The sequence below is a fragment of the Crocuta crocuta genome, unplaced genomic scaffold, assembly GCF_008692635.1.
Source record: "Crocuta crocuta isolate KB4526 unplaced genomic scaffold, BGI_CrCroc_1.0 scaffold229, whole genome shotgun sequence".
Taxonomy (NCBI): Eukaryota; Metazoa; Chordata; class Mammalia; order Carnivora; family Hyaenidae; genus Crocuta; species Crocuta crocuta.
Window position 1 is genome coordinate 2,099,125 of NW_027536464.1, and position 24,987 is coordinate 2,124,111.

Sequence of the window (24,987 nt, forward strand, 5' to 3'; positions counted from 1 at the left end):
GGTAGCTCAGTCAGTTAAGCGTCTGACTTCGGCTCAGGTCATGGTCTCGCGGTTTGTGGGTTTCAGCACTGCATCAGGTTCTGCGTGGACAGCTAAGAGCCTGGAGCCTGTTTCAGATTCTGTGCCTCCCTCTCTCTCTGCCTCAGCCCCACTCATGCTCTGTCTCTCTCTGCCTCAAAAATAAATAAACTATTGAAAACTTTTTAAAAAAAGACACAAATCAAGTACTGGAAAGAAATACACATAATTTTATTTTTCTTTTGAATTAAAAGGGTTTATACAACTTTGACTTCATGAACAAAACAAATCACACACTGATAATTACCATAAAGTCTTATTGATCCAAAAATATATCCCATAAGAAATGAGTCACTGTATATATCTAGTTTTAAGAATTACAACGATGCCACAATTAAGATTTATTGCCCTCCTTTCCGATTAAATAGCAAAATCTTTTGGGAGATGATGATATCTCCATTATTAATTTGAAATCACTGAACTTTTCAAATATTTTTCTTAGAAATAAAAAGTAAATCATAAAGTATGTTAAGTCCATTCCTAAAAAAATCTTTAATCACGGGCTCAACTGTATTGTTTGGGACTTAAACATGCTTTCATTTCAGGAATAGTTTTTGTAGAGGCATAATTGGTAACATTAAAAAGGCAGAAAGTAATTGTTTCATGCAAATTATTAGTTCCTATAAAGTACCAAAGTGTACTTGTGAAATGTTAAGGCACCTGGGGACAAAAAACACCTCTAGTGTCCTTGGCTTAGAGCTTGGATTTTTTCTTGAAATTCTCCTTCATCCTTTTGACAACAGAAACGTCCCCTGGTCCCTCCGGCCAGTTGTCATGATCTGTTAAGTAAGTGGAAAACATCATGTCCAGCACAAATCTACAAACCTCATTAGTCTTCTTGGTTGCCAACAAACCCTCTTATTTTCCCTGGTTCACCTCTTTTCTCAGTGGGAAAAAAGAAATCACTAGGACAAATGGCAAAAGTCCTGAGAAAATCCTGCTTTGGAATCCCAGCTCTTCCCTGTACTAGTGCTTCTAAATTTGGAGAAGTTACTCTTCCTGGACCTGCTTCCTCATCGATTNCAGGTCATGATCTCACAGTTCATGGGATAGAGCCCCACACTGGGCTCTGTGCTGACAGCGTGGAGCTTGTTTGGGATTCTCTCTCTCCCTCCCTCCCTCCCTCCCTCTCTCTCTCTTTCTCTCTCTGCCCCTTCCCCCTCAAAATAAATAAATACACTTAAAAATAAATAAAGTCGTGAAAATTAAATGTGACGGCTTGTGTACAGCACGTGGAGTACTGCAGACACTCAAAAAACTACTTCCTTCATAACCTGGATGATGTTAAAACCATGTCCTTACTTTGCACCAGGCACAGATAGCTGTCTTTCCAGCATCCAGTCCCTCGCCCTCTGTTTCCAATAACCTCCACCTCCACTTGGGAATCCATGAGGTTGTGGGGAAGTGACCCCACTTAGATTACTAACTGAGCTAAATCAAATAGTGCACTCCACCCCCCTGGCTGTAGTTAATGGTTGAGGATTGCCCATTCCCATAAGATGGTCCAAAACAGAGGGGGTGGTCTCAGAATTCTGCTAAAAATGCTGTAACCAAGTCATTCCACTCCTCTCTCTTTCTGTCCAGCTGGCTGGGAACAGAGAATCATGGCCTGTTAGGTTGGCAGGCAGCCTTCCTGTAACGAGGAGAGTCAGTCTTAAGATAAAGCCAATACCGCACATGCAAAAACAGAGAGAAAGGAAAAAATGTACTGTCTTCAATGAGATCTATGAGCATATGATTCAAGTCTGACTTGCTTTTCAGTTATTCAGGCCAATAAATTCCTTTAATGCTTAGGCCAGTTTGTGCTGCAGCTAAAAGCATCCTATCTGACCCAGGGCTTTCAATGTACATTATCTAATTTAATGCTCCTAACCATTTACTCAAAACATGCGATAAGAGACTCCACTTTATAGGAAAGAAAGTGGAGGCCTACAGAAATTAATTTTCCCAAGGTCACACAGCTAATAAAGGTCTAGCCAAGCCTCTATCCCAGGCCTTATCACTCCAGGGCTGGCAATGTTGGTAGGTTTGGGGGTTTTTTTGTATGTTTATTTATTTTTAAGAGAGAGAGAGAGAGAGAGAGAGAGAAAGAGAGAAAGTGCACAAGCTGGGGAGGGGTAGAGAGAGGGAGACAGAGGATCTGAAGCAGGTTCCACACTGTCAGCACAGATCCCAATGTGGGGCTTGAACTTACGAACCATAAGATCATGACTTGACCCAAAGTCTGACACTTAGTCAAGTAAGCCACCCAGATGCCCCAAGGCTGAAAATCTTAAAGAAAACACTGGACACAAAGTCTCAATATTCCCACTCATTATTTGGAGCAAGTATATTCTTGAAAAACATGTGGCTGATTTCTCCCAAAATTTCTTTCCCTTTATAAAGGAAAAACGACACATACCCTCAACTCCACTGATGAGAAAAGTGGAGAGCTTCCCTCCCAGCCTGGCCACTTAAAATACTTTCAGGAAACAGTACTATATAACATGTAGGCATTTCTGTCTTTCCAACCAAGGCCCGTCCTTAAAACTGTGGCATCTTATGCACATTACCACACTGATATTATTAGTAAGGAAATAATAGAGGGAAAATGTAAGATTGAAGTCCCATATTAATCATTTATTAATGCAAGAAGTTCTTAAGTATTGATTAGACTGCCAGTATACAAGAGTAGGGTGAACCCAGGTCCCTGATATGAAATTGAATCACATTTTTTACATCAATCACATTTTTTAAAGTTATATATTTATTTTGAGAGAGAGAGAGAGGAGAAAGAGAACAGTGGGAGAGGGGCAGAGAGAGAAGGAGAGAAAGAGAGAATCCCATGCAGGCTCCGCCCTGTCAGCGTGGGGCCCGATGCAGGACTGGAACCCATGAATCATGAGATCATGACCTGAGCTGAAGCTGGATACTTAACTAACTGAGCCACCTAGCCGCCCCTACATCGATCACATTGTAAGTTGCTGGTAGACACTCACTCAGCACTCTTCAGCAACAGTGCAAATATGCTTGATTTTTTTATTTGTGTGCAACATCTATATTTGGTCGAGCCTTATAAAACTACTGCTTTTGTATATTAAAAATGGTTGAATACAGCAAATTCATATAGCTCAGTTTATATCACAAAGAGAATGTAAAATAGTATTGTACCACCACCCCAACCCCCCAGCCTAATAGATCTGATTCTTCTGTTCAGATACACAAGCCGCTTGTTAGAGGAACTGAGAAATTAAATCTTAAAAATATGGCAACCTCTTGCTTCTTTTCCACCTCCTCCTTATACATATATACTCATATAAAGAATATTTTGTAAGGTTAAAATTTCACCAACCTATGCACACACAGGCAACTTTTTAAATAGATAAAGCTGTGTGCTATAATAAAAATATTTAGATATTTTCTTTGACTGGGAACATCTTTAAAGATCACATCAGGAGTATCAATATTTTGTACACTTTTGGTATTCCAGAAGAGAAAACCCTAATCCCTTTAGTAAGTGCTTAAGAAATTTTGAAAACTTGAACATGAAAAGGCATAAAGTCAGTGACGGCTCACTTCTTGACTACTCACCTGGTACATCAAACATTCGCATATATACAGACTGGCCCCCGTCCACATTCACCAACTGTCCGGTGATGAAGGAGGCTGCTGGAGACAGCAGGAAGCAGACTATCGAGGAGATCTGGAAACAGAAGTCCACACATATAGAAAAGTGGATACAATCCATGTGGGGCTGCTTCCCCACCCAAGGAAACATATTCTCAAAACCCATGACTATAACATGAATTCTACAGTCTGTGTGCACTGTAATCTGACAGAACAGAAAACCACCTTTTTCTATTCGAGCACCATTACAAAATAAAAAAGTGACTAGCACAGCAAGATATGAAGGAGTCTAGACAGTGTCAAACACGTTATACAATGTGAATAAGCTGAAAGTGAACACTGTGCTTAATCTTTCCCATTCAAACAATCAGTTCCTTCCACACCTTTCATTGCCTGCCATAACCCTACGTTTTTTTTTTAATGTTTATTTATTTTTGAGAGACAGAGAGACAGAGCATGAGCTGAGGAGGGGCAGAGAGAAAGGGAAACATAGAACCCAAAGCAGGCTCCAGGCTCCAAGCTGTCAGCATAGAGCCCGACACGGGGCTCAAACTCATGAACCGTGAGATCATGACCCAAGCCGAAGTGGGACACTCAACCAACTGAGCCATGCAGGTGCCCCATAACCCCATCTTTCAATGCATCATGTGCTTTTTATATTTTTGTCCCTGAAATAGCCAATGCATCTATGTAACAAGAAATTGGCATTGTAACTCTCCAGTCAATGGTCCTGCAGGCTACAAGGCCAGGAACTCAGACTACAGGAGCTTCCTACAAGAGGGACTTAGAATCCCACTGCATCCCCTAAAAATTCAGAGGGTAATGATGAGTACAGAAACATCTACTCCCAAAACCAAAGAGAATTAGAAAACATTTCCTTTAAGAGTTTTATGGTTTTACTTAAATATTTAGCATTTAAATATATTTGAAAATTATTTGTATGTGATACAGGATAGGAGGCCTAATATACTTCTTTCAATGTTTATTTATTTTGAGAGAGGGAGAGAGAGCACGGAAGCATGCACTCTTGCAACTGCAGCAAGAGCAGAGAGAGAATCACAACTAGGCTGCATGCTCAGCACCAAGACCTCCTCAGGGCTTGATCCCATGACCAAAAGTTCATGACCTGAGCCAAAATCAAGAGGCAGACACTTAATGGACAGAGCCACCCAGGCGCCCCAGCCTAATTTATTTCTAATTAAACAGCCAATTGCTGCAAGACTTCTGCTACAGTCAATCCTTTCCTCACAGATTTGAAATGCTACTTTCTCCTATAAACTCCTCATATATATATGGTACTGATATAAGTACATTCTGTTCCACTAACTTTAATTTGTTCCCATGCCAACAACGGATATTATAAATAAACATGGCATTATAGTATGTTTTAACGTTGGGAAGGTCAAATCCCCTCCATTATTTTTTTCAAGACATTTTTTGGCTGTTTTTGAATAAGTATTCTTCTAGACCAACTTTAGAATCAGTATTGAACTCCAAAACTATATTAAATTTATATATTACCTTAGGGAAATGTGATTTTATTTTTATTTTTTTACTATTTTTTTTAATTGAAGTACCGGAGCACCTAGGTGGTTCAGTCAGTTAAGCAACCTACTCTTGGTTTTGGCTCAGGTCATGATCTCACAGTTTGTAAATTTTAGTCTCGCATCAGGCTTTGTGCTGACAGTGTGGAGCCTGCTTGAGACTCTCTCTCTCCCTCTCTCCCTCCACTCCTCCTCCACTTGTACTCATGTGTTCTTTCTTTCTTTCTCTCTCAAAATAAACTTAAAAAAAAAATTACATTAGTTTCAGGCATATGACCTCGTATTTGACAATTCTCTATGCTATGCTATGTTCACCACAAGTATAGCTATTATCCATCAACTGCCAGAGGCGGAGCCGGCTCCGGCAGGTCCAGGGGTCCCTGAAGGATGGATGGTGTCAGCGAAAGAGAAAGAGAGNCTCTTTCTTTCTCTCTCAAAATAAACTTAAAAAAAAATTTCATTAGTTTCAGGCATATGACCTCGTATTTGACAATTCTCTATGCTATGCTATGTTCACCACAAGTATAGCTATTATCCATCAACTGCCAGAGGCGGAGCCGGCTCCGGCAGGTCCAGGGGTCCCTGAAGGATGGATGGTGTCAGCGAAAGAGAAAGAGAGTGAGAGATGCCCCGGGGATTCTTTCTGATCACCAGGCAGGCATCTCTGTCCTGTCGGTTTTTGTGTCTTTATTTACAGGTTCAGCAACAAGATGAAGTCATAGAAAGGAATTTCTTACAATGGGAGGTCTTTTGTGATAACAATAGTAGAATTATTCCGACCAAGGAAATAACAGAATGTTCTTAGTGAAAAATAGGATAACATATAGGTCAAATTGTATATAGATAAGTTAGAAGTATTTTGTCTGGCTCTCAAGAGGATGAATGTTTCTGAATTGGTTTGTTTGTGGAGACTAACATGGGGACCCTGAATGGGTCAGTCTTTTGCCCCTGGGTTATGTTTTAGCTACTGTTATCTATCCTCATCCCAGCTGCCAATGTAAGAGAGGGTGTTTGTGGAAAGTAGGCCTTGAGGAAGGGACTGTTATGTTTCACCAATTAGCAAAGATCTATGTGGTAACTAACTATGTTTTGCTCTTAACCCCAAAATAGGCCCTTGGTCTCAGGGCCAGGCTCAATTGTAATTCTTGTGTTCTTAACCCCCTAAGTCTCGGATCTGCAAGACCCATAGGAAGAGCCTTTTGACAATTTTCCCCATAGAGCTTTCATCCAAAATTTCTTTTGTAAAGGCAGGAATATGCTTTTCCTTATGAGGTATCTGTATTCAAAATATGGGTCTGATATGGAATATAGTGAGGCCTGGTCAATACCAATAGGCTTATATCCAACATGAGCAGAAGGAGATACCAGTTTTCATTTCTCACGGCAGGAGCTACAAACATTGCCATTTCCTTGCTATGATTGCCATCCAGAGAGGCTGGTGCGGCTCCCGGCATAGCCCCCTTTTTTATTATATATTTTTAAAAGATTGGAAAGAGACAAAGGTTAATTAATGTGGCTTTAAGGAAGCCATCCAGAGAGGCCAGTGCGGGTCCCGGCAATCAACGTACAAAGGGAAATCTGATTTTTATAAAATTGATTCTCTCCATTGGGGATTATTCATTTTTTGCTGGTTTTTAGTAATAAATTTCTTTTTGATTAGAGCTAAGTTTATACCAGGCATTTCTGTTTTTAATATTATTGTAGGAAAGGTATCCTTTTTTTTATTATATTTTAAGATTGATATTATTGGTCTTTAAGAAATCTATTGATTTCTACATCACTTAAATATGGCCCTTATAGAAAACGTGTATGGAACTCATGTAGCCATAATCATCTGACTTTGTTTAGGGTCCTGGGTATCAACAAAGGCCATGTGATAAGATAATATAGCTGAAAAGTGCAATGAAATATTAAGACCATGCTGTTCTTAATTCATACTCTATTCCATCCTGAATAAAGATCAGGATCTTTATTCTGTGAGCGTGCAAAGCACAGAGAAAGTACAGGGAAAATGGTCTGGTAGCAATGGGAGCACTCATCTCTCTCAGCCAATTAGATTGCATAAAAAGGACACCAAATGTTACAAATTTCGAAAGTATAAATGAAACTGGGAGTTACCTGCCTGGCTCAGTTGGTGGATCATGCGACTCTTAGTCTTAGGGATGTAAGTTCGAGTCTCATATTAGGTAAAGAGATTACTTAAAAAAAAAAAAAAGTAATTAGAATCAATGTTATTAGAAATATACATTACCTCCTCAGGAATTCCAATTCGCTTAGCTGGGATTCTCTTAAAGTACTCTGCAAACATGTCTTCTGCTAAAGGACCATAGTGGGCAACAGCAGTTGGGGAATAAATGACTCCCTACGTTAGAGAATAAAATGAAACAAAATAAAGAACATAAAACTAAATTTTAATCTCAAAGACATCAAGGCAGTCTATCAACCAATGTCAAAAAGTAAGTGGGTTAATGTCTACAGAAAACTCAACATCTCTAATATTAATTTTTTTCAATATTGTCAAAGAAGTACAGTTAACCACTATTACAAATGGATTATCTGAATACTTACTTTGTGACCTCCTCTCCCTTAATCACCAGACAAGCCCTAGATTTTTTCTGAAAAGATTTGCTTTCTAAAAACATAACTATATGACTAGCACAGACAGGCACTTGACTGAGACCCAAGGGGACAGGGGGTCTATTCTATCTTCTGCTAAACTTCTCTGTTTTATAACAGAAGCCTGGGCTGTGGTTATTGTGAGACTTAGAAAATGCAATATTTTCATGGGTCTTCTCTACAGTGAAATCATAAATAAAATATCTGAATCTAATATAAATAAACTAAAATTTTAATTATTTTGGAATTCTTCTGTTTAGTTTTTACTAGCTTTCAAGGGTTTATAAAGCCAAGAAAATAACTCAAAAACTGTATAACACACGATAAAGCTATTTGTTATTAACCCATAACTACAGCAGAGGTTACAGGAGTGAGGGAGAAACCAAACGGGTGAAAGCAAGATGAGAGAATCAGGTGGTATTCATTATTCCAAATGATAATGGGGCAATATACTGGTTTCCAGTTAAAGGATTTGGAACCTTTTATTTAAAGAGGATGAAATTTTCTAAAAGTATTAAGGTTTAGACATTAAACCTAAAAACATCTTCTGGAGACATATGTGACTTTGCAACACTAACATACCATTAAATGTTTTCAAGAAATGCACTTTTAGGGGCCAGTGTTCGAAGATCTCAATCTGAAGAATGAAACTGTAATGAATTTTTTCCTAGAAATACTTGAGTATAATGTGGGTAAAGTGATGTCAGCTGTGAAGGACTGAAGAGCTATGAAATTTCTGGCTAGGAGCCTGCAATTTGTTAAAGACGAGATTTCTCTACTCACTTCAAGTCAGTTCTTGCTTAGTTCCCATCCAGTAGCATGGATAACAATATTTATAGGTATTATATGGGCAGATCTGTAGATAACCACATATGTTATAGTTTCATACATAGGGATGATTACTAGCTTAGAGAAAACCAAGAGACATCACAGAGAAGTGGATTTAGGTTGAGTTTTGCAAGATGAGTGAGGTATTTCACATAACATCTCTCTTGAATTACATCTCTCTTGAAGCCAATATGTAATAGCCAGGGACTTAAACTATATCTTATTTCACACACACAAAAAATTAAATTGATCATACTGTGATTTGAACATATAGTAATTTCCACCCTATAATTTACAATATGCTGCTGAGATATTTTCTCTTGACTTCTAAACAATCTTTTTTTTTAAAAAATGTTTCTATTTATTTCTGAGAGAGAGAAAGACAGTGTGAGCAGGGGAGGGTCAGAGAAAGAGGGAGACACAGAATCTGAAGCAGGCTCCAGCTCTGAGCCAGTTATTAGCACAGAGCCTGACGTGGGTCTGGAACCCACAAACTGTGAGATCATGACCTGAGCTGAAGTCGGACGCTTAACTGACTGAGCCACTCAGGCACCCCTAAACAATCTTTAACTTGAATTAGACTTGAGGTTTTTCTCTCTCTTCTCATGAAGGATTAATGATATACCAAGAAATAACAAAATATGGGGCGCCTGGGTGGCTTAGTCGGTTAAGTGTCCAACTTTCGCTTAGGTCATGATCTCACGGTTCGTGGGTTCGAGCCCCGCATCGGGCTCTGTGGTGACTGCCAGCCCAGAGCCTGGAGCCTGTTTCAGAGTCTGTGACTCCCTCTCTCTCTGACCCTCCCTGCTCACTCTGTCTCTCTCTCTCCTAGAAATAAATAAAAAATAAAAAATTAAAAAAAAAAAGAAATAACAAAATAATCTGGCAAAATTTGTTCTCTAAATCAGTGGTTATCAATCTCCACTGTGCATCTGAATTTCCTAGGTGGCTTTTAAACATACCAATTCCTGGACTCCATAGTTTGGAGTCGAGTTTATATATCACAAGTTTTTAAACATTTCATGGATAATTCTAATATGTTGACAAGGAGGAGAATCATTGGCTTTAATTTAACCTTCTTGACAATCTGGTTGTAAATCAAAGAACACTTCTTTCTGATTTTATCTGTTTTTAAAAACCAATCTTGGGGTGCCTGGGTGGCTTAGTCGGTTAAGCGTCCGACTTTCGCTTAGGTCATGATCTCGCGGTTCGTGGGTTCGAGCCCCGCGTCGGGCTCTGTGCTGACTGCCCGCTCAGAGCCTGGAGCCTGTTTCAGTCTGTGACTCCCTCTCTCTCTGACCCGCCCCTGCTCATGCTGTCTCTCTCTCTCTCTCTCCTAGAAATAAATAAAACATTTAAAAAAATAAAATAAATAAAAACCAATCTTTTCCGGTGTACATGAGTATTAACAAATACCTCTATCAACAGCACAGATGGAATCAGAAGGGAACAATTTGTCAACAGCTTTCAGATGGAACGTTTACCTACAGGGGCAACACAGTTGATCCTTATTCCACTGCTGGCCCATTCCACCGCTAAGGTTTTGGTGAGATTATAAACACCTTCTCTGGCTGCTCCAGAGTGCCTTCAGAAGACAAAACATAAAAATTATAATCAGTTTCTGTTGACTGGTTCTCTCGTTAACTGACAGGTGTGCAATGACCTGTCAGAACCCCACAGATAGATTCTTGTTGAGTCTTTTTGATCCTTTTTCTGAACAAGGAGAAAGAAGCGGGTCCTTCAGTGTTCAAGCCAAACACAGTCACCTGATGGTCAAACAAAATTTACGTTACAGGCACACATAACATCCTCCAAAACACCATGACCATAAGAGAAATATTTTGAAGGCCTTTTAATTACATAGAAAAACTAACAAATTGGAATTTTAAGGGCTACAAGTGTGGGGGGTTTTGTTTTGGTTTGTTTTGTTTTAGTTTTTGTTTTTATATAGAGAGAGTGCACATGAGCAGGGGAAAAGGGCAAAGTGGGGGAGGGAGAGAGAGAGAGAGAGAGAGAGAGAGAGAGAGAGAATCTTAAGCAGGCTTCAAGCTCAGTGCAGAGCCAGATGCAGGGCTTGATCCCACCACCCTGGGATCATGATCTGGGCTGACTTCAAGAGTTGGGTGCTCAATTGACAGATCCACACAGGCACCCCACAAATGTGTGTGTGGTTTTTTTAATGTTTATTTCTTTTTGTGTGTGAGAGAGAGGCAGAGCATGCACAGGGGAGGGGCAGAGAAAGAGGGAGACATAGAATCTGAAGCAGGCTCCAAGCTCTGTGCTCTGTCAGCACAGAGCCCAATGTAGGGTTCCTTGTGGAACCCAGGAACCACGAGATCATGACCTAAGCTGAGGTCAGATGCTTAACCAACTGAGCCACCCAGGCACCCCTAGAAATACCTAAAAGCATTTACCTTTCACTTTCACCCAGCAATCCATCTTCCAAGATATACGGTAAACATATAACCCCAGAAATATGAAACAAATATGTATAGTGTTATTCACTGCAGAATTATTTGTAATAGCGAAATGTAGAAACAATACAAATTGCTATTAACTTTGAGATAAGATGTGCATTCGGAAAGAGGAATCTGAAAATAAGTCCATAAGTCCATAGTGGTATACCAAAAAATTTAATAATGATAATGATAATAGTAATAAATATACAGACAAGGAAGGAATGGCTGTTGCAGCGAAGTCTTTTATGGAAGAATATCAGCTACTAAATATAGAAGCAATTATGAAATCAGAAAAATTAACATTTTTTCCAACCCTAATGTAATAAGTGATTCAGGTAAGAATCAACAATGGTTCCAAAAATCACGATGGAAAACAGAATATTCACGCAATACCAAAATATCACCCTACAGATTACAGATGATGGACTAATAATAAAGGAATTCAGGTCACTGTCTTACTTAGTTAAAAGGTTTTTTCTGGGATGAGAAAGTATAGGCATTCAACTTTGTACCTTATGCAGTTTTGTACGTATATAAAAACTAGCATGCATGTTTTTATAACACTAAGATAGATCTGTTTCATAAAAATATTCTATGTTGGAAAATAAACATTTTTTCAGAAAAAAATGGAAGGAATCAGAACTTATAAAAGATATGAAAAAAATCAGCAAAACAAATTTTTTTGTAAACCAGGCTTTTTACCTGCTAAATGTATGGTTTTCAAGTAGCTTCCTGGCACATTGTTTTTCCTGGCACATTGTTTCATGTAGATGCCCTTTAAATTATCATGAAAGAGTTTATGGAGCCAGTATAGTCAATTAGTTCATTGACTGACTTTTTAAAAAAATCAGTTTCTAACATAAAAGTTTACCAAAATCAGAATAAGAGTCAAATATGTCAAGTTCCACTATGGAGAACAATTTAGCAGCTCTCTCTAAAAGTGAATTAGGTATATTTACAGTATTCTAACCTAAATTAACCTAGATTAGTTTTATTTTCACACATTATCAAAAAAGAGATCTCCAGACAAGGATGACCAGTTTAGTGACATCTGGATAAGGGTTACTGGATAAAATATAGAACATTCAGTTAAATTTGAATTTCAGATAAACAACAACAAAAGCAACAACAAAATTTTAGCATAAAGATGCCCCATGCAATACTTGGGACAGACTTACAATAAAAAATTTAACGGAGCACCTGTTTTTCTTTTCTTGGTAAATCTGGCAAGCCTAATACGGATGGAAACTTTTTGGAAGCACATTTTCAACATCCAAATAAAGGGCATAACTAGGTATTGAGATCAAAACTTATTAAAGGATTAAGGATCGTGACTTAAGAAATTTTCTCCACCCTACTACTCTCCCCTATTCACCAGACAAAACCCAAAGACATAGAAAAATATATATATATATGTGTATATATATATATATGTAAGTGTGCTTACAGAAATCCTGGAAATCCATTTTTAATAAGGACAATGATATTGACAATAGATCCTCCATGGTCCTTCATCCAGGAGGTGTAAACTGCAGGAAACAGATCAATGACAAACATATGACACAGTGTCCTACTCTCATCCCCTGTCCCCAGCATGTGGCTTGATATTTAAAAACTTTTAATTTCCATTTCCTTTTTTATAAAAAGCCGGATTGGGCATAATTTAGGGATCACAAAAGTCATCCACTTTATGTATACAACCTAGATGTTTAATAAATATACAGAGTCATGCAATCACCATCACAATTCAATGTTAGAAAATTTCCATCACCCCCCAAAAGTGCCCTGGTGGCTTTCTGCAGCTCAGGCCATCCCCAAGCAAACCCTCATCTACTTTCTGTTTATATAAATTTGCCTTTTCTGAACATTTCATGTAAAAGAAAGCACACAATATATGGTCTTTTGTGTCTGGCTTCTCTCACTTAGAATAATGTTTGTGAGCTTCATCCATGCTGTAACATGTATTACAGAAGAGTTAACTTTTCTTGCCGAAGAGTTAAAGAAGAGTTAACTTTTCTTGCCGAATAGTATTCCATTGAATTGGATATGCCATATTTCATTTATCCATTCACCAGCTGATGAACATTAGGAATGTTTCCACTTTCAGGTGATTATGAATATAAACCTTTGTGGGGGTGTATGTTTTTATTTCTCTTGGGGGAAACTGCTGAGTCATGTCATATGGTAACTGTAGGTTTAACTTTTTAAGAAGCTGCCAGACTATTTTCCAGGGTCTCTACATTTTACATTCCTACCAGAAATGCATGAGGGGTCCAGTTTCTCCACACTGTTATTGTCTGACTTTTTGATTACAGCCATTCTAGTGGGTATGAAGTGATAGTTCACTGAGGTTTTTAAAAAAAATTTTTTTAATGTTTTTATTTATTTCTGAGAGAGACAAAGAGCACAAGCGGAGGAGCAGAGAGAGACACAGAATCTGAAGAAGGTACCACGCTCTGAGCTGTCAGCAGAGCCCAATGTGGGGCTCAAATCCACAAACCGTGAGATCATGACCTGAGCTGAAGTCAAACACTTAACCGACTGAGCCACCCAGGCGCCCTTCACTGAGGTTTTGATTGGCATTTCCCTAATGACTAATGGTGTTGAGAATCTTCTGATGTACTTATCAACCATTTATATATCTTCTTTGGTGAAATATCTATTCAAATCTTTTGCACATTTTTTAATTGGTTTGTTTTCTTAATACTGAATGATAAGAGTTCTTTTTATATTTTGGATACAAATTATTTATCAGATATATGATTTGGAAATCTCTTCTCCCAGTCTATGGCTTACATTTTCATTTTCTTAATGTTATCTTTTGAAGCACACATGTGTAATTCTGATTAAGTCCAGTTCATCAGTTTTTTTACTTTATGCATGCTATTTTGGGTGTTGTATCTCAGGACTCATTGCCTAAGCCAAGGTCATAAAGATTTTGTCCTTTGTTTGCTTCTAAAAATTACAAAATTTTACTTTTTGCTTTTAGGTCCATGTTCCATTTTGTACTTTGGGTTAATCTTTATTTATGATGTGAAGTAAGGGTCTTTTTGCACCTGCATATCCAACTGTCCAAGCACCATCTGTTGAAAAGACTATCATTTCCCTATAGATTTGCCTTGGGCCCTTTGGCAAAAATCATAAATATTAGGGTTTGATATAATGGGTTTATATAAGGGTTTATTTCTGGACTGGGAAATCTGTCCCAATGACCTATACATCTATCCTTATGCCAGTACCACACTATCTTGAAACCAAGAAGTGTAAGTCCTCCAACTTTCACCTGTTGCAAAACCGTTTTGGCTATTCTGAGTCCTTTGCACTTGTATTTTAGGATCTATTTGTCAATTTCTGCAAAAATAATAGGGACTGCATTGAACCTACAGATCAATTTGGGAAGAACCACCATCTTAACAATATTGTGTCTTACAATTCATAAACATCAACTGTTTTTCCATTTATTTTAATCTTTCATTTCTGTCAGCAATGTTTTGTAGTTTTTAGATACAAGTCTTAACCCTTCTTTTGTTATCTTCATTCTTACGTTATACTTTTTGAAGCCCTATTTGGTATTTAGCCACAAACTCTATTCATATAAATCAAGACAATGCCATAAATGAACATCCAAGACTAGCTTTAACAGAAATCTAATTTTTAATGATGTTTATTTATTTGTTTAATGTTTATTTATTTTTGAGAGAGAGAGTCAGAGTGCAAGCAGGGAGGGCAGAGAGAGGGTGACACAGAATCTAAAGCAGGCTCCAGGCTCTGAGCTGTCAGCACAGACCCTGACATGGGGCTCGAACTCGCAAACCCCAAGATCATGACCTAAAGTCAGACACTTAACCAACTGAGCCAGACAGGTGCCCCAGAAATCTAATTCTTAGAATGTAAAGGCCAGAGAACAATTCAAGACCCCTTCCTATTAAAAGCTTAGGCAAAAATAAGAATGCCTTCCCATTAATACTTCATGCTTTCCAGTGAGTTCTTACCAATTCATAAAGTGTGACAGAAAAAGCAGGTAAAGCTACCTATATAAAATACAGTATTTTTAAATTCTAAGAAAATTCTTTCATATTATTTTCATATTATAAATTTTTTTAGATTTTATTTTTAAGTACTCTCATCACCCAACATGGGGCTTGAACTCATAATCCTGAGATCAAGACTCAAGTGCTCTACTGACTGAGCCAGGTAGGTGCCCCTATTTTCACATTTTTGAAACTGGGACACATCTTATAGTTGGAGGCTTCTTAAGATACATATAGCACTGATTGTACTTTCTTAGTGATATATGAAATGGTGCATTTCCAAATTGACTGTATCTTTCACTCAATTAAATACAGTATTTATTTTTAGACAACATGACTGTACATCTAAGACACACAAAAGACTAATCTAAAAAACTGTTAAAGCTACAAATTACTAGATAAAGCTACAAGCTCAACTTGAAAAAAATAATTCTACAAACCAACAATAATCCAGTTGAAAGTAATTGGGGAAACAGCCTATTCAAAATAGCAAGAGGCATCAAAAATACCTAGGCATAACTTTAATAAAAACAATATGAGATCTACATGACAAAACCCACACATCTTTGCCAAAAAATATAAAATAAAATAAGTATCTATTAATAGAAATACATGCCATTATGGAGAGACATTATTTAAACATGTTAACTGTTTTCAAATTATTGATAAGTTTTAACATATTTCCAATCAAATTCCCCAACAGGATTTTTGAGGGAAAAAACTGACTATAAAATTTGTATGAAAGATTAAAAGGTCATGAACAGCCAAGAAAAACTTTGAAAATGAAAACAAATAAAGCACTATGTGCCCTACTGAATATCTAAAAAATTTATTAAAAAAAAAAAAAAAGAAAGGAATAAGTTTATTTAAATTAAGCTAACACAGACTTTCTGCTTCTGGTTAAGTAGTACTATATTTTGGAACTCTGACATCATCTTCATTTTTCCCCTGACACTTTTCCTGGGTATTATAAGAATATTTCTTTAAGATACTTGAGAGAGTTGTCAGATGCCAATCACAAGTACAGCTTATTTACCTGTGCTTCAAACCAACTGGCTATAAATCAGAGGTTTCCATGAGCTCCTCTTGGATTTGATGAATCTGCTCTTGAACTCAGGAAACTAGTTCACTCATTAAATGATCAGTTTATTACAAGGGATATTAAGGGATATGAACCAACAGGCAGATGAAGAAATACACAGGGCAAAGTCCGGAATAAGGAAACTTCTGCTCTCTGGAGTTTGAGCCTGGCATGGTGTCACATGGGAGTGTTCTGATTTACCTACCCTGTCCTTTGAGTTTTTATGTAGGCTTCATTATATAGCTGTGGTTGATTAAATCATTGGCCGCTGGTCACGGATTCGAACTTCACCCCTCTCTCCTCCCCAGAAATCAGGAGGTGAGACTGGAAGTTCCAACTCTAATCAGGGTTAGTTCCCTCCCAACCAGCTCCCACCCCATCTTTGGGGAATTTTCAAAAGTCACCTCATTAACATAAACTCAGTTGTGGTTGAGCAGGGCTTGTTATGAATAACAGACACTCATTTCACCTTTATGGTCCTAAAGCCATTTCAGGTACTCAAGACAAGAAGACCAAGTGTTATAACAAAAGATTCCCCCATTGCTCTTGTTGCGTAGGAAATCCCAAGGGTCAAGGGGAGCTATGAACCAGGAACTGGAGACAGACCAAAATATATACTCATTACAAGTCGCAACAGCACAGTCCCCACTGATTCTGGAACTACCATGTTATCCCTAGCTACCTACCTGAACTTTTTCCATGAGGGAGAAACATACTATCTTGTTTAAGCTCCCGTTTTTTTCTATGGCATCTACACTGGAACAGCTAGTCACAACTAATATAAAGTGTTATGCTGCTGGCTAGATAAAGTTAAAGGCTGGGAAGGTCTCCAAGACTTTGACTTAGAGATATTAAGAAGATAAAGTCTAACCCATGTTGGGGTAAAGTCCCTTTTGTTTGGAATTATACTTGTTCTGTGGTTTTTACCATAAATATGTCTTGGAAAGCTTGCAAGAAAACCCTTGAGTTACTCAACGTCAGGAGTTGAATATTATAAAGCATAACTTTCAATCCAAAGATTATGCATGCTAACTAGTTGTTAGTTGGAAAGAATGTGGACTCTACCTGGTGTTCTCCCTGAAGATTCCACTAGGTTAATGAACAGGCCCTTATAACCAATTTAATAAATTCATTTCTTTAAAATAAAATGTGAGGGTTATTTTTTTTTAACTTTTAGTTTCAGGAACAACTTTGTAGCTATATCTTTGTACAGATCCTTAATAATTTTCTCATGACAAATTTCTAGAAATAAAATGATAAGATCAAAGCATATCCATATATTACAAATACTTCCAAATTCCTATCCAGAAAGGGAACAATTTACACTCCTGTACTGTATGGGAGTGAACCAGGAGTTTCTGCGCCTCTAACAATTCTCTTTCAAGATTCTCTATAATTTTAAATAAAGACACCTTGACTTTTTGGGGTTATTGATCATACTTGCCTGCTTTGCACAGGTAGAAGGTGCCTGTCAAGTTGGTGTCGATCACTGCATGCCATCCCTTTGCAGTGATGTGTTCTGCAGCAGACATGAACTGGCCTCCTCCATTGTTGACCAAAAAATTAATCTTCCCATAAATATCTAAGGTGGATTTGATCAAATTGTTCACCTAAAGAAAAATGTTAAAAGTCAACTGGTTAATCACATAACTTGGTAGTTGGATTGATAGCTTACTCTAGAGAGGAAAAGAACTTGCAGTCTGTAACAGGAAATGGAAACTCTGAGTACCATACTACCCACAGATCAGAAAACTAAATTGGTAATTCTGATGACAAGATTTAGCCAAGAGCCTGGACCACTTCTGAATACAAGCCTCTTAGTATGAATTTGTAAGCTGTAAACCCAGAATAATGAATAGTACTAAAATCAGGTTAAAATTAACATTATGAAATGACTTCAAAGGAGTGCTTGGCTGGCTCAGTCACATGCTGAGATCAAGCATGTGACTCTTGATCTCAGGGTTGTGAGTCCAAGCCTGATGTTAGGGGCAAAAATTACTGATTACTTAAAAATAAAACCTTGAGGCACCTGGTTGGCTAAGTCTGTTGGGCATCCAACTTCAGCTCAGGTCATGATCTTGTAGTTCAGGGGTTCAAGCCCTGTATCAGGCTCTCTGCTGACAGCTCAGAGCCTGGAGCCTGCTTTGGATTCTGTGTTTCCCTCTCTCTCTGCCCCTTCCCTGCTCATGTTCGCTTTCTCTCTCAAAAAAAAATAAACAGTTTTTAAAAATGGAAAAAAATAAAACCTCAAAAAATTAAAAATTTAAAAAAGAAATGACTTAAAGGGCAAAGGGCACAAGAGGGAATCTTACTGAGACCACATCCTTCCTTTGCCTCCTTATCTTGTTTCCCTCCATTTCCTTCTCTGGAGGTAATTCACTCAGCAAATCATTAGCAAAAGATTCTCTTTCATTGACTCTGCTTCTAGTTAACCTCATCTAAGACAGCTACCATAGGAACATCTGAAGCACAGGTTTAGGAGCCACTACTATAAATTAAAATAAATGAATAAACGATATAGACATATTTGCATTACCTCCTCTTCTTTGCGGATGTTTCATCTTATGGGAGTGACCTGAGCCTTGCTGGTGGGGGGCAGGCTGGCTTTCAGTTCATCTGCAGTAGATTTTAATCTATCAAAGTTACGAGATGCAATGACCACATTACACTCTGAAAAGAGAAGAGAGAACAATAAATATGCTTTCATTGGTAAATACACTTTCACTGGTTGTCTAAATTAAAAGTAATAATATTTCATGTGTTCCCATGAAAAAGATTAACATAAAAAGATGAGTCAGAGGGCGCCTAGGTGGCTCAGTTGGTTAAGCGTTCGACTTCAGCTCAGGTCATGATCTCATGGTTCATGGGTTTGAGCCCCGCATCGGGCTCTGTGCTGACGGCTAGCTCAGAGCCTGTAGCCTGCTTTGGATTCTGTGTCTCCCTCTCTCTCTGACCCTCCCCAGCTCACACTGCGCCTCTCTCTCTCTCTCTCAGAAATAAATAAAATATTAAAAAAAAATTTTTTTTAAAAGATTGAGTCAGGACTTCTGCTTCTGCTTATGGCGGAGCATCAATAACCCTGTTTACCCTCCAGACCAAAACAACTAAAAACTAGACAAAGTATACACAACAATGATTTTCAGGCACTGGACACGGGGTAGCAAGGCACAGAGATCTCAGAGAGTGGAAACAAACACTACGAGACCAGTGAAGAAAACTCTCTGAGGCTGGGGAAAGAACCAGCCTGAATAAGCAGAGACAGCAGACCCTGACATTCACACAGCACAGAGAATAGTTAGTGTTCCCACCAGGCAAACCTTTCAAGGGCCAGTGGGAAAAATACGCAGAAGGGTATGGCCTCAGTAGTGAAGCAAAATTAGCCCTAGATCAAAGGCCATTCAGGTCAACACTTAACCTATAACAAGCCTCTCCTAAGGTATCAAACTGTTTCCAAGTAACTTAAGTGCATCTCAAAACAAAACTCAAGAATATTCAAAGAATACAAAAATAACCAGCATCTAACAAGGCAAAATTCAAATATCTACCATCCAACAAAAATTTTACCAGTCATGCAAAGAAGCAGGTAAATAGAACCTGTAACAAAGAGAAAAATCACTTAATACAAACAGAATCAGAAATGGCACTGATGATAAAATTAAATAAATTAGTGATAAAGAGAAAAATATTAAAAGCAGTCAGAGAAAAAGAACAGAACAAAAAAGATGAGAAAAACAGAAGGCTTCTTTTTCAGAAATATTGCAAGCCAGAAGACAGTGGAAATGTTTTAGAAGTACTAAGGAGGGGGAGAGGGTGGGTATTTGGGAACCCAGAAATCTTGACCCAGTGAAAACAGTCTCAAAAATGATGACAAAATGAACACCTGTTTACACATGTAACAGTTGGAAGAGTTCATTAAAGCAGATCTGTATGACTTAAAAGAGTAAAGGAAGTCTTTCAGATGGAAGGACAAAGATAGAGATGGAAATCTAAATTACCTATGTGAGTAAATGCTGTTAGACCACCTTTTCCAAAGGAGAATCACCGAGGACAAAGCCCACAAACACAAAAGGAGTTGGTTATTCAGGTTTATTTTAGTCGGGCCAGACGGCCCCTTCTGAGCACCCGGCCCCTCCAGAGCACCCCCTCCCGAGCACCCGAAGAGTCCTCAGAAGAGCGCCCCACCGAGCCATAGTTCAGGGCTTATATAGGGAGAGGGATGAAGCCGGTGTACAGAAGCGAGAATTTTGCGGTTAGAGGTGCGGGTTGCTTAACAGTCACTTGAAAAACATGTTTGACCGTTCTGATCACAATGTTCACTAAAGATTTACATCTCAGGGGCTTGCTGCAGCCAGGACCTAGGTTGCTCAACCCCTGACCTTTTACCCTATTCGGGTAAGACAATGGTTGGTATCCTCATTTGCAAGCCCCTCACCTTTTGGCTCAAGGGAGTTTTTACAATGCAAAGACTTTCCTTCTTTCTATTCAAGTTTTGTTATTTTTTTAAAAATTTTTAATGTTTACTTATTTATTTTGAGGTAGGGAGGGGCAGAGAGAGATGGAGAGAAAATCCCAAGCAGGCTCTGCACTGTGATTGCAGAGCCCGATGAGGGGCTGGGATCCCACGAATTGTGAGATCATGACCTGAGCTGATTTCAAGAGCCAGACACTTTCCTGTCTCAGCCACCCAGGTGCCCCTATTCAAGTCTCTCTAAAAGACAGAAACTGTTTAAAGTAAAATGATAGCAATGCACTGTAGGATTTACAATCTATGTAAAAATAAATGTTTGGGAACAACAGTGTGATGGCCAAAAAGGGCGTTAATAGGAGTATAGGCAGTCCTTGCTTTGCTCAGCTCAAACATGCACTAATTTCAATTGTCTAAGCTTCGTTAAATAACACTAGTTCCCCAGCAACATGGTTCAAATGTCAGTTACCATGATATATGAACTGTGAGTAACTGCATAAAATACAAGCTGTTCAGTCCACAAGTCACGATTGAATAAGAGATGCACATCATGATCAGTGACCAATCATGTCACTGCTTTCAGTGTCTGGCCATGATTGGGCACCTTCATGCTTTTTTCAATTCACACATAGACAGCAAAGAATACAGTTGTGTTGGGTCCAGGCCTCCCAGTGATAAACCTATAATTGAAAGAGGGCTGGTCCGAAAAGATGGAAATACAACAAAGAAATAAAAATAGGTAACACTGGAAGTGAAATTAGAATGGAATGTAAATGGAGTTCTAGGAGGAATAGTCGGTTATGGGCATGTCGTCACTCCCATCAGTGTTTTCCTTAAGTAAAAATACTAAGCTATGACATACTGGAATATCCATTCACCTTACTGAGTGATCATGAACCTTCGTGTTCACTGTTGCCTTATGTTTTAGCTCATCCTAAAGAGAATGCTTCCTTCATTTCATAGACACATATATAAATATATCAGAAACACTGGCCAAGGCGGCTTCAAAGCACATAGAGCAAGAAGCCTTCCCAACTCTGGACTTCCCATAGCTCTACAGTGGATTTTAACTGAACTATGTTGATAATTACAACTATACTGATAACTCTCCTTCCTCTTCCTCACCAACCCGAGGCTGGTAATCCCTTCTACATGCTTCTGTACAATTGTCCTCACCCCAACACAGTATTGAAGCCCATGTTATATTATAATGACCTGTGCTTAAGAGTCTCCCCCACACGCTGTCACCCCCAGCGGACAGGGACCCTGTCGCTGCCATAATTGTTACACTAGCACACAGTCCACATTCAACATACACATGTGGAATAAATGGAGTTTATAAAGGTAAACAGTAAGAAGGGTCTCCATTTGACCACAATTATTTTAGTTGTATGGGATGATCTAGCTTCTGCATATTAAAAGAAGGCACTTAAAAAAACTATTTTTCTCAAATTCATGTTATAATTTAGTAATGTCCGATAGAGATGACTTTTGGAAATTCTGATGGGCATTCTGAAAGCTTTACAAAGCAAACATTGAAAAGATTCACCATGCGTTCCTGGTAAAACAAGACTAACTTTAAAATAGAATTAAATTTATCAAAATTGATGTATAACTTTCAACACAGCGTAAATTACACTGTTAGGAGAACCCTGTTTCCTTTCACCTTGTTACCAGGTGGACTCTACTACCAGGAGGGAAAAAGAAGTGAAATAAAAATTTGAAGGCCAGATCTACTCTAAGTCGGTTTTCCCTGCGTTAGGAGGAATAGCTAGCTTATTTGGTCAATGAGGTGGAACAGAGAAGTTTCCAGAATAGGGCAAAGGGCAGAAATTTAAAAACAGGTATCTACAACCTGTTGTAGGTTTAATATTTTTAAACCTATATTTAAAAATTAATCCTCACTATTAAAAATTAAGCCACCTGGGTGGCTCGGTTGATTAAGCATCTGACTCTTGATTTCAGCTCAAGTCATGACCTCACAACAAGATCGAGCCTAGAGTTGAGCCCGGGACACTGAGCATGGAGCCTGCTTGGGATTCTGGGAGTGGAGTGTTGGGTAATGAAGCCATTCCAGGGCAAAATTAAGAAATGTTCATTTCTCATTTTTTTCTTATATTTTGGGGGTGCCTGGCTGTCTCAGTCAGTAGAGCATGAGACTCTTGATCTTGGGGTTGTGAGTTTGAGCCCCATGTTGGGTATAGAGATTACTTAAAAATAAAATCTTAAAAAATTTTTTTTTCATTTTTTAAATATTTTCATTTTTGGGGGCACCTGGGTTGTTCACTCAGTTGAGGGTCTGACTCTTGATTTTGGCTCAGGTTATGATCCCAGGGTCATGGGATTGGGCCCCATGTCAGGCTCTACACTGACAGCACAGAGCCTGTTGGGATTCTCTCATTCTCTCTCTCTTTCTACCCCTCCCTCTCTCTATCTGCCCCTCTCCTCTACTCACATGTGTGCTCTCTTCTAAAATTTTAAAAATGTTTAAATATACTTTTTTTTTTAGTTCATACTATAGGCTAATCATTATAAACACAATGGTGAGCAAAGTCAATTTATGAGTTCATTAATTTTTTTTAAATGAAGACAATTTAATCACCCATAATTCAAATCACTTTCAGGGAAAGTTGTTGCTGTTAACAATGTTACAAACTGCCTTCTACTCTTTTTCTGCATATGTATTTTTCATTAACAATCAAATTGGAATGGTACATTTTGTTTAGAATTCTACTCTACTTTTTTCTATTATATGATATGCTTTTCTCCACATAGTGTTCAATAGCACAATGTTTAAATAGCAGCATATTTCATTGTTATTGACTTAATGGTTGCCTTTCTTTCTTTTTTTTAAATGTTTATTTATTTTTGAGAGGCAGGGAGAGACAGAGCACATGCAGGGGGGGGGCGCAGAGAAAGAGGGAGACACAGAATCTGAAGCAGGCTCCAGGCTCCGAGCTGTCAGCATACAGCCCGACACAGGGCTCAAACCCAAGGACTGTGAAATCATGACCTGGAAGGCTCATCACTTGGAACGCTCAACCGACTGAGCCACCCAGGTGCCCCAATGATTGCCTTTCTAATGGTTATTTAGATCATCTCCAGGGTTTTGCTACTCTCCTTGTATGCAAATCTGTGCTTATCTCTGATTATATCCTTAGAGTAAATTCCTAAGAGAAGAATTGCTAGTCACAGAGCATGATTAGTGTTAATGTTTTAGACCTTTTTTTCCAAATTGCTCTCTAGAAAGCTTCTAATAATTCATTCTTGGCTATCTTCTCACTCGCTTCTCAACACTTTCATTTTCCCCAATGTTTTAAAACTTTGTTAGAAAAACAATGGTATCATGTTATTGTTTTACTTTGCATTTTATTCCCAATAAAGTTGATTATTTTCTCAGAGATCTATTGCCTATTTTTAGTTCTTTATTTGGAAAACTTGGTCCGTATCATCAGTCCGTATCTCTGTAAGTGAGTTAGATCTTTTCCTTATTTGTCAGAGCACTTTATAATAATAAATTTGTTGTATATTGTAAATGTTTTTTTCTTATGCCTTTTAACTTTATTTACATTTTTTTTTCATTCAATGAGGGTTTACATCTTCATGTAGGTAAACTTGTCCATTTTCCCCTTTGCGGTTTCTTAACTTGTTTGTGTGATTACAAAATCCTCCCTTCCTCCAAGTTCGGGTAAATATTTTACCAGTTGTGTACAGATTATATTTGATGGGAGTCTTTTGGGTGTTACGACTTTTAACAGTTAAGGTGAAATGCAGTTTTCTCGTGCATCCTCATTAGGTAATACAGAGGCTGGATTAATTTTAAATACACATCTATAAATAATTCCATAGCACGTGTCCTTAGTCCCCACCTCGGGCACGGTATCTTTGATTCTAACTGTTCCCTTTAGCTTACAAACAGTGGTTTCATTATTCAACGTTTCTCCACAATTTCTTACGAAGAACTCTCTTCCTTCTCCCCTCTGGTTTCCATCTAACCCTGGTCTCCAGCTGCTTTGCTTATCAAGTGTACGTCTCCCAGCCATGCCTAGTCCCTCCTGGCTCCCCGACCCCAGGTTACGCCAGTGTGTCTCTGCGGACCCCTCGATCTGGGTTTTCTGGCCCAGGGTCCTGCTCACGTACCCAGGTTCAGGAGCTCGGTGACGATGGCCAATTGGTTCTTCAGCAAGCCGGCCGCCAAGCAGCTCTTGGTCGGGCTCCAAGTGCTCATGTCCGGAAGCGTCCGAGTCCCAGGAGCGCAGAGCCTCGGGGTCCTTCGAGG

General features: G+C 38.5%; 1 protein-coding gene across 1 annotated transcript; it reads right to left on the reverse strand.

Annotated features, from left to right (window-relative positions):
• Nucleotides 1-225: 225 nt before the first annotated feature.
• PECR (peroxisomal trans-2-enoyl-CoA reductase) lies at nt 226-24,987 on the reverse strand. Its single transcript, XM_077748637.1, is given in 8 exon segments — nt 226-857; nt 3,649-3,760; nt 7,480-7,590; nt 10,161-10,257; nt 12,579-12,660; nt 17,688-17,853; nt 18,780-18,913; nt 24,849-24,987. Coding segments are annotated over 8 exon segments (876 nt in total). The 5' UTR covers nt 24,937-24,987; the 3' UTR covers nt 226-771.